This window comes from Lipomyces oligophaga, assembly GCF_038497815.1.
Source record: "Lipomyces oligophaga strain CBS 7107 unplaced genomic scaffold V1516scaffold_2, whole genome shotgun sequence".
Lineage (NCBI taxonomy): Eukaryota > Fungi > Ascomycota > Lipomycetes > Lipomycetales > Lipomycetaceae > Lipomyces > [Lipomyces] oligophaga.
Window position 1 is genome coordinate 1,468,137 of NW_027117786.1, and position 10,472 is coordinate 1,478,608.

Below are 10,472 nucleotides of genomic sequence, written 5' to 3' on the forward strand. Positions count from 1 at the left end.
TTGACTGAACTGATGTTGCCTGTTATAAGGATTTAGTTAAAACCGTTTCCAATCCAGGACTTAATTGCTTCTCCGTTGTATATTAACGACTCTCTCATACAATTCCGTAGTTTTATCATTTTTCAAAATGACTTTTTATATTTTTACATTTGTTGAGCATTCTCAGTAGGTATAGCCTGCAATTCTGTTCTACACCGTAAAAGTAATGAGTAAAGGTGGGGTATATAATAATCTACATCCAATCAAAATGCCTATGAGTCACAACTGCTACGTACAACTTTGATCTCTTAAATAATAAATCATTTTTCTGGATCATAGTCAATATAAAGCAGAGGTTTCAATTTCCTATTGAAACAAACTATCGCAGTGCTAATATTGCGCGATGTTGTTTTGGGATAATGTAGCAAGTAAGTAATCGCCAGTTTTGGGACAAGCTTTCAATTATCGCAAGTTGGCTTTTGGTGGTAATCACCAACTCAAACATCTAAATCACTATTGTAATATCTCATTACTCAAATTACACTCAAATCTACAAAATTTCGCAGCTGAGAGAATTTTATTTCAAATTACTGCATGATGTTCTATATAGAGATATAAACCGGTCTCACGTATCAAACAACAAACACAAACTGTCTTACTGAGTTCTATCAGCTACAGATCCATGTCGCTGACGCAGAGCAAACCGTATCAAGAGAGACCTGAAAAGATCTCAAAGAGTGAGCCAGAAGTATGGTATCTGAGAATATACCGACGAATAAGGAAGCCATCAGACGATTTGACAGATAATGAATGGTTGAGACGCAAACATCGACGCTATCAATTGACCAAGATATATCCTTTCATTCTGTTCGCTGTAGCAGGATACGCGCTTTATGTACATTCTTATGTTTTGTCCTATCGATATTTAATCCAGAGCGAGAATGGCTATCGGAGAAGTGCCGGAATTGCATTGATGGTAATTGCTTGCTTTTCTATCTTGCTTTGTCTAGTCTACATGATTTCTCTGCATGCTCTCGGCCCTGGGTTGGTTCCCAAGGGGTGGGGAAAACAGATCGGTCCGCAGTTGGAAGTATATACGTCTCGACATGAAAGCCTCAATACTGTATCGAACGCCGAGCCTGTCTTGGAGGATAGCAGGCCCAGCGAAGGGACCTTAACTGCTGACCTTGAGCAAGGAATGTATCAAGATCTACTTCATACCATTCTACACCCAAGGAGTGCGGTCTATAGTGCTGCTGAATCACTACCGGAAGCATTCATATGCGAAGCCGACGGATATCCACAGTGGTGTAGCCAATGCCAAGCTATGAAGCCCGACCGAGCACATCATTCCAATGAACTTGGGAGATGCGTGCTTAAAATGGACCATTTTTGTCCCTGGGTTGGTTCCATCATTGGATTCGCAAACTACAAGTGCTTTTTCCTGCTTATCGGAACCGCGGGGTTTTACTCTCTGTTTATTGCGGTCACCACGATCATCTTTACGGTGATTTACTCTCATGAACGTCACCATCTAGTCGCCCAGTTCGTCATCGTTGACGTCGTTTCTGCTCTTTTTGCATCTGTCATCATCCCCTTTTTCAGCACCCATCTCTTTTACATCTGCAGCAACAAGACAACCATAGAGTATCTGAATCGCAAGTACCGTGTATACACCCTCAGTATTGCCGGTGTTGTTCCCGAGAAACCTAACGTCCGTGCAGTCGCTACGACTGGCCCTGGTGCTCCGCTATGGAACGTCTCCGTCTGGCATAACTGGAAATCGGTTATGGGCACTTATCCGTGGGATTGGGTTTTGCCTTGGACATTTTGCAATGCAAGTAACGGATACACATTTGAGTATAATCGAAAGTTCCTTGAAAGCATGCGTTCAAAAATCCGTGCTCAAGCTCTTGAAAGTCGCAATTCTGTTAATACCCAGCAACCGACATTCATGGTCTTGCATTCCACTCGATTATAGCTTCCAAAGTTATATTTTTTTCTAGTACTTTCGATTTTAGTTCCGATTTCGTTTTGTATTATCTGTGTGTTCGTTGGTTGACCGGTCTTGTGCAATCCCTGTCTTTGGATATCTAGTCTTGGAGTTTGGTAATAATAAGAAAACGATCAATAAATTCACTTTTCTAAAATTAATATTTATAGCAATAACAAAATCAATTTATATTCCGTCAGATTCCAATTGACTTGAGCAATAATCTTGATATAACACGACGCAGCAATTAGAAGCTCTATAGCCTGTATTTCCAAACACTTGAAACTAGGAAGCCCATTATTATTAGATATATCTGGAATGCTGAATCCGATTTCACAAATAGTAACAAACTGTGCCTTATCTGTTTTTTGTTGTTATTCTAATACATCGCCTAAACCACTCTAATTGCACTTTCCTGACACATTTGTTACCACTGCTACAAAGGGGTGCTTAGTGCTTCTTTCTATAGCAAAGTTACTTCGCGTTCAAGAATTTGAGATAATGACACATTTAAAAAGATTTTTCGCACAAATTACTAAAAATCGTGATTTTTGCAAACTTAACATTCGGGTCCGAGGTCTCTTTCAACAAATTGAAATCTTAACGAGACAGAGAAGTAGAATGAGAGCTGATACTAAGTAATCTTTCTATGGCATTGTCATACATTCTGGTAACCACGAGCGAACGGATGACTCGGAAAACAAATTACTCAATCTTAATTCCTATTAGTCTCGCTTTCTTTTGTCATGAAATCACTCTAATCGATAGAATGAGAAACCAGCTTAAGTAGATCCTTGATTCAAGAAGTCCAGAGGCTATCGCAAAATCATACAACAGGAGCTTTCTTCGAAATAGGAGAGAGAATATAAAGAAAGTCCTTTGTTGAAAATTAAAACTTTTTCAAAAATTAAGAAATTTACGAAAAGTTTGGGAATGAAGTTCTCGCTCAATGGCATCCTATACTGTGACCCTACTAACAGTCTTTACCGAATTTTTAGCCGTGAAATATTCAATATTTGAAATAAACGTCGACGAGCGGCCTTTAATGTAGATGAGATTTTTGTGAATGCAGAACATGACTCCTCGTTTCAGAGTCTCCATGGAAAGAGTTGTTGACTATTCGCCTGATGACTGTCTAGCATCATAGGATCATTAGGCAAAATCGTAACAAAAACTCAAAAATAAACAGAATATATTCAAAAATTGTGATAATAAATTTGTTCTGCAGAATGACTTCCATCGTCGAACAAAAGTGAATACGGACAATAAAATGATTACCGCAGTGAGTATCTTCATATGCGGAAGGATTGTTTCACTGAAGCAGAAGCCATCGCTGAAAGAATTATCAGAACCATCGTCACCGCAAAGGTTAATGAAGTTTCTGAAGGATCGAGACTTTCTGACAGCAGTTACAGGGTTGTGATCTCGCTTCATACCACTAGAATAGGAATGGTAGCTGTATTTTTTATCCTGACTACGGCAGACTTCATTAGTAACTGATGTTTTACCAATTCTGAAAACTCACAATCAAAAACATGTTCAGACAGCACGAAAACAGCTTCATTCACTCTGAAAATAATATGACTCTCACAAAGTCAGCAAGAGGAAAGACTATATGAATAAACTTCCACAAGAGTGCTGCAGTGATAGACAGATTATTCTATTCTTTGATATCATACCAGCTAGGCAATTTTGAGAACAAATGATAACAACATTGAACAATAAGATCAAGATGATCACAAGATCGATTTGACAACGAATGGCAGAAGTCATAAAGGTACACAAAATATCCTGGCGGGGATTTGGCAGATAAAATAATTTTAGGCTTCATACTTATTCCTTTCTTCCTCGAACTTAATGAAATCATCGTAGTCAGCTTTTTGCAGGCCGTATGATTGATTAAGTTTCGAAATAGATAAAATTATTTGCATCATCAAAAATTGATAGCAGCAACGCTCATATTTCAGTAAAGCATGTGTAGAAAGGCTTTGCCAGTTATGGCGCCCAAATTGAAGAGGAGACTGAACTGAGAAAATGGGTAGAAACTGAACACATGCAGAAGGCAGGCAGAAGCCAAGAAATCATTTCGAGGTCAGTCAGTAAAGTATGCCGAGCAATCTTGCAATAATTCACGATGGAGATAGTTCAGCAAATGTAATAGGGTATTTTTGCTACTAAGGCTCACTTCGTATTATAGATTTGGTCAAGAATCAGAGAATCCAAGAATCGCAATATATCCAAAGAAGATTGTAACTAACTTTTCTGTTCCTGATAATCTCAAATAGATAGATTTGCATAAACAATAAGTATCATTTGAATTTTTTTTGTTCTTTATTCATACCTCAGTAACCGAGCAATTCAAGCTCTGGTCATCTATGTTGCAAGTAATCCTGCTAGCAAAACAAATTTCCTAATCCAGTTGCAGTGATCACGTGTAGAGCGTGGCTGGGTTACGCAGCCTCGCCAGCTTACTCTGTCTGAGTTTTGGATTCTGACCAGATTAATTTGTACGGGAGGACAGAGGTAAACCTATCGGATCAGGTTTTGTGGGAAATCAATTGGTGTTAGCCGAATTGAATCGCGATATTTCAAAATGAATGCAATTAAATTACAGGTATGTCTTTTGAGTGCAGTGATGGGCTAATGCTGTGGCGGACTTGCGGCAGCATAGACAACTTTCAGTTTGCTACGAGGTTCTTCCGCAATCGCCAGGATAGAAGACGGATAGATTCGAATGAATTGCGAATAGTTCCGCCTTCGCATTCATGTACAAGTGAATACATGGTCAGATGTGATTGCGTGTGCGGAACTTTTTCGGCTGCATAATTCTGCCTTTCTGCGATATATGCTAAAAAATATCCTTTCTCGGAGCAAATGATGGAACCAAGATATGATCATGACTTACTAACAAGTTGTATTATAGCGCAAGTTTCCTGATCTTAAGCAAGAAGAAATCTTCCAGCTCATCAGCAATTTTCAGTAAGTGACGATGATTTTAAATCCGTTGATCTGATTCGTTCCTCATTTGCTCGTTCTGCGTGACCAAATCACCTTGGGGATCGTCTCTCTGATTACGTCTACGAATATCTGGCTCGGACTGGCGCCGCCCCAAAGGAGGCTGGTTGTTCGACTTCCAGAGCTCTTCATTGACTATGAGATGCAGAAAAGCAGAGAGCGCGATACGCTTGCACTATGCTAATAGAAACAGGAAAATTGATATTGATGATAAGGGATATGTTGATAAAACTACTATTGTAAAGGCTGTACAGGAGTCGGGCGAGAACGCAAGCTATGATCAGATTAGAGAGACTCTAAAAGACGTAGACGTGGATGCTAGTGGCCGTGTCGAACTTGATGATTATGTTGAGGTATGTGATTTTATGTTGACTTTATGACTGGTGAGCCGATCTGACACTACTAGTTGATATCGAAATTACGTTCTGGCGCAGCCAAGTCGATGGTGGGCGTTGGCAAGGACAAAGACAAGATCATTGTCCATGGAACTTCATCCAATGTGACGCATACAATTAACGAAGAGGAGAGGACTGAGTTCACTCGGCACATAAATTCAGTGTTGATGGGTGATAGAGATATTGGCAAACGATTGCCAGTTCCCACAGACACCTTTCAGATTTTCGATGAATGCAAGGATGGGTTAATTTTGTCCAAGCTGATCAATGATTCTGTTCCTGACACTATTGATGAACGTGTGCTTAACAAAGCGAAGCCGGGAAAATCACTCAACGCCTTCACTATGACGGAAAACGCTAATATTGTAATAAATTCTGCAAAGGCTATAGGTTGTGTGGTTGTAAACGTGCATGCAGAAGATATTATTGACGGACGCGAGCATCTCATTTTGGGATTGATCTGGCAGATCATTCGTCGTGGACTTCTTTCAAAAATTGATATTAAACTTCATCCCGAATTGTACCGCTTGCTGGAGGAAGATGAGACACTTGAGCAATTTTTGCGATTGCCTCCGGAGCAAATTTTGCTTCGATGGTTCAATTATCATTTGAAAGCTGCTAACTGGCCCCGTCGAGTAGCCAATTTTTCGAAGGATGTTTCTGATGGAGAGAACTACACTGTTTTGCTGAATCAGTTGAAACCTGAGATTTGCTCGCTTGCGCCTTTGCAGACACGCGATTTACTTACACGAGCGGAACAAGTTTTGACGAATGCGGAGAAGATTGATTGTCGAAAGTATTTGACTGCGACGTCGCTAGTCTCAGGTAATCCTAAGCTTAATCTTGCTTTCGTTGCGCACTTGTTCAACACACATCCTGGTCTTGAGCCACTTACAGAGGAAGACAAGCCTGAAATTGAAGATTTCGATGCTGAGGGTGAACGGGAGGCGCGAGTTTTTACCCTCTGGCTTAATTCTTTGGATGTGGAACCCGCGGTGAACAGTTTGTTTGAGGATCTTAAGGATGGGTTTGTTCTTTTGCAGGCATACAACAAGGTTATTCCTGGTTCTGTGAACATGCGCCATGTGAATAAGCCGCCGGCATCTGGATCAGAGATGTCGCGGTTTAAGGCAGTTGAAAATACGAATTACGCAGTCGAACTGGGCAAGCAGAATAGGTTTTCCCTTGTAGGGATCCAGGGTGCTGATATTACTGACGGTCAGCGTACATTAACCTTGGGCCTTGTCTGGCAGCTTATGCGACGAAACATTGTCGACACGTTGAAGAGTCTTTCTAAAGGCGGAAAGGATCTTTCTGACACAGATATTTTGCGATGGGCGCAGGAGACGGTCCGCAAGGGAGGAAAAACTTCTAGTGTTCGTTCGTTCAAGGATCCTTCGTTGTCGACCGGTGTGTTCTTACTTGACGTGTTGCACGGAATTAAACCTGGCTATGTGGACTATGATCTTGTTACTGCTGGCCAGACAGATGAGGATAAATATTTAAATGCAAAGCTTGCGATTTCTATTGCGCGTAAGCTAGGCGCACTCATTTGGCTTGTGCCTGAGGATATTTGTGAAGTACGAAGCCGGTTGATTTTGACATTTATTGGCAGTCTCATGAGTCTACATTACGGAGCGTGATAAAGCCGGGGAAGGATTGAAATTAGTATTGATGTATTGTATTTTGATGTATTGTGTATCGTGTGTTCATGAGGAGGAGATGTTTGTATTTTAGTTGAAATAAATTAAAAAGGCTAGGATGAGCTATCAGCAGTCTTTAAAGCAGGACAATAAATCGCGGTCTAAATCAGAGGCAAAGTCCATGACGAGAGGGCAACCGTCGAGACACGAGGAGATGATCATTCTTGCGTCGGCGTCGACGGCAAGAATCCACTTAGGATGAAAGTCATCCAAGTCGAGTAGGAGCTGTAAAGAGTACATATCCCAGACTTTAATAGATCGGTCATAGGAAGCAGAGATAACGCGAGGGTAAGTGATGCAAAGGGAGCGGACGAGGGAGGAATGGCCCACAAGTGTGCGAATGCAAGATCCTTTTTGGACATCAAACACACGAATATTATCGTCGTTAGAACCCGAGAAAACGTAACTGCAATCGCTAGAAAACTTCACGGACGCAATACTGCGGTCATGGCCACGGAAACGGCGCAGGAGACGGCCCGTGGATGCCTTCCAAATATGGATGGAGCACGATATTCCCCCAGCGGCGAGGATTCCGCGGCGGAGATGAAGCGAGTTGACCGTTCCAGAATCCGAAGATATGCGATGAAGAATTGGAAAGTTTTCTGCTTGGTTGCGAGAGCGTATGATAATTGTGCGGTCTTTGGAGCACGAGGCGATGTATTTCGTATCAAACGATAAGTCAATCACCTCCGCGGTATGTCCTCGTAGACGGTGACTGGACGTGTAGGTATTACTGTCCCAGACAATGAGGGTAGAGTCCGAGGAGCCCGAAATCAGATGTTTGGTATCAAACTGCAAGCAAATAACGGACGCCTCGTGGCCGGACCTGTCGTATTCTTCGAGCACATTTGACTCGCTAGAAACAGGCGCGGCAGCCCAGCGTTCCAGCTTGTGCAGCTGCTGAGCAGTGACTGCATCCCAGACAATAATTGTTTTATCTCGGGATCCAGTGACAATTCGATCAGAATCAACCTGAATACAATATATCGTGTCTGCATGGCCTGTCAGATATCGCGTCGTAAACTGGCCGTTCTGCCAGCGACGGTCTAATGCAAATCGCGCTTTGAACAGTCCGAACCAGTCCAGATCCACTGGCAGGTCCCGCCGTAATGGCCAACGGTTTCGTCGAACTAGTATTTGATTCCTCCATATAGATCCACCGACGACGATGTCATGGCACTCGCGCGAAACCAGCCCAAAAGAAAGTAGACTCTTCAGATCAAGATGCTGGAGAACTTGCGTATGAAGTTCTCGTGGGAGCGCTCGGAGAAAGTTGATTGCAGAAGACTCATCGGGTACTGTAGTTGAAGAAACATCTGTGGAATCCACTAATTGCTCAGAACTATCTTTGCTTGTTATGGTAAGTTGATCCAATCCATATTGAACGTGCTCCTGCTCGACTGCAGACAGAATTTCCTGCTCAACCGGCTGCGCAGCTTCAACCTCTTGCCGAGGCGATGGAGCTCGAAACGGAAGCGAGAAGAAACCGGGCATGTTAAGTAATCATTTCCTCGATACTTTGGAGTGATATTGGATACTGATCCGACATTATAAACTTGGGGGAATACCGCTTGTTTCGTTTATAGCCTATTCTATGGAACCAGACATTTCCTCCCAGCAGATTATGTAACCATTCAACACAGCATATATTATTATATTATATCATATTATTACGCCAGTTTATATCGAAATGTTCTATACATATTTAATCCAGACACCAAACACCAAATAAGCAACAATGCGACCGAATATAAATAAAAGTGACAACAATGACAATTAGGCTGCGGTAGATGAGGGAGATACGGAATGTCCCGCAGGTAGACGCTTTCGAAAAGGTATCATGAACTTAAATTTCTGGATCTTGGAAGTTCGGAGCGGCTGCGAGTGTAAATCAACCGTAGATTCGGATTCAATTGACTCGATCGACGACGAAACTAGACTCCTTGATTTTGACTTTTCGAATTCAAGCATCGACTCTGCCTGAGAGGGATATGTTCTCGGGACGGCAGCGTCAGGGAGAGGAACTGTGTTCGCCCCGGCAAGAAGGAGGATATGGCTTTTGTTCGCAGCCTGCGGAGCCGAGGAGTAGGGAGAATATGGTAGAGATAAAGAGGACGTCGCTGGACTTAGATCAAGCGAAAAGTAGTAATGGGCGAGGGCTTCTGATGCGGTCGCTCGACATGCAGGATCCCATAATAAACAGGTTGAGACCCAGTTTGCAAGCGCCCTATATGAAGCAAGTTCCAGGTTTGTGAACGACATTTCGCGTCCAGCTCTCTCGGAAGCTTGCTTAGACGGTGAGGAAAGTAATACCTGATATAGATCGCCGCCAGGGCTATTGCTTGCAAAAAAGAAACCCAGTCGACGTGCATAGACTGCGGCCATGGGCCAAACTGAACCGGGAGAAGATGTCGAATCGGGAGAGCCAAGTAAATTGCAAATCAGCATTAGTTGCTCAAGCTCCTGTCGGCCAGGCAAAAGCGGATATAAGCAAGCTAGCTCAATGGCAAGCGTACCTAACGCCCAGATATCTATAGCAGTGTCGTAGTGACCGGTTTTTAGAAGTAGCTCAGGCGCTCTATACCAGCGGGTGGATATGTAAGACGTAAAGGGCGCTTTAGACCGTGAGTCTCGCACCTCTCCAAAATCGGAAATCTTGACGACTGGGACGGCGGAATATGCATCGTCGAGGATAGAGCACATAGATGATGGGTCGAAATCAGCTCGCGACGTCGAAAGAAGGATATTTTCCGGCTTGATGTCGCGATGGATAAAATTGTTGTTATGCATATGCTGCAGACCTCGAGCGACCTGAGTGAGAATGCCTTGGACAAGAGTGGGCGGCAGCCGTCTAGAGGATTTTTGCTGCAGTTTGATAAGATCTAGAAGAGTGATTGGAAGATACTCCATGACGATGTGAATCTTGTGGGAAAGTAGGTCGAGAAAGATCTCATGAGCGCGGACTATGTTGAGATGCGGGATGATGGATCGCAAAAATCGGACCTCCGCCAGCAACATTAGTTTATTTGGATCACTGGACATGAAAGGTTGTCGGATGGATTTGATTGCGACGACCGCGTTCGGGGTCAGATGCGAGCCAGTGACGGGCGACGGCCGGACAAGGGCTTTGGAAACAATGCCAAAGTTGCCCGCTCCGACGGTCTCGATAAGCTGAAATCTGTCCGAGAAACACATTTGTAGAGACGCGTCCTGAGATTTTGTAGGCAAGTCCAAGTTCGCGCTGAGATTTAAGTCAGTATTTGGGTCCATTTCCGCAGTGTCCTTGGTGTCCTTGGTGTCCTTGGTGTCCTCGGTGTCCTTAGTGTCCTTAGTGTCCTTAGTGCCCTTAGTGTCCATAGTCTCCTTAATCTTTGGTCTCAACATGGT

At 43.0% G+C, this 10,472-nt stretch overlaps 4 protein-coding genes across 4 annotated transcripts; 2 read left to right on the top strand and 2 right to left on the bottom strand.

The window, feature by feature from the left end:
* The first annotated feature begins 340 nt into the window (after positions 1-340).
* Positions 341-2,133, top strand: V1516DRAFT_671626 (DHHC palmitoyltransferase-domain-containing protein). Its single transcript, XM_066921596.1, has one exon. It carries the CDS (start codon positions 662-664, stop codon positions 1,958-1,960), a length of 1,299 nt encoding a protein of 432 aa, XP_066779200.1. The 5' UTR covers positions 341-661; the 3' UTR covers positions 1,961-2,133.
* A 2,341-nt stretch (positions 2,134-4,474) lies between these two features.
* On the top strand, positions 4,475-7,173 carry V1516DRAFT_671631 (calponin homology domain-containing protein). Its single transcript, XM_066921597.1, has 4 exons — positions 4,475-4,586; positions 4,896-4,951; positions 5,181-5,340; positions 5,394-7,173. Exons 1-4 carry the CDS (start codon positions 4,566-4,568, stop codon positions 7,023-7,025), a joined length of 1,869 nt encoding a protein of 622 aa, XP_066779201.1. The 5' UTR covers positions 4,475-4,565; the 3' UTR covers positions 7,026-7,173.
* On the bottom strand, positions 7,051-8,623 carry V1516DRAFT_671634 (WD40-repeat-containing domain protein). The gene has a single exon (XM_066921598.1). The coding sequence runs from the start codon at positions 8,577-8,579 to the stop codon at positions 7,152-7,154; it is 1,428 nt and encodes a 475-aa protein (XP_066779202.1). The 5' UTR covers positions 8,580-8,623; the 3' UTR covers positions 7,051-7,151.
* A 598-nt stretch (positions 8,624-9,221) lies between these two features.
* Positions 9,222-10,292, bottom strand: V1516DRAFT_614288 (kinase-like domain-containing protein; the record flags this gene model as incomplete). Its single annotated transcript, XM_066919328.1, has 1 exon — positions 9,222-10,292. A coding segment is annotated over one exon (1,071 nt), but the record flags the coding sequence as incomplete, so codon positions are not given.
* Between the last annotated feature and the right edge of the window lie 180 nt (positions 10,293-10,472).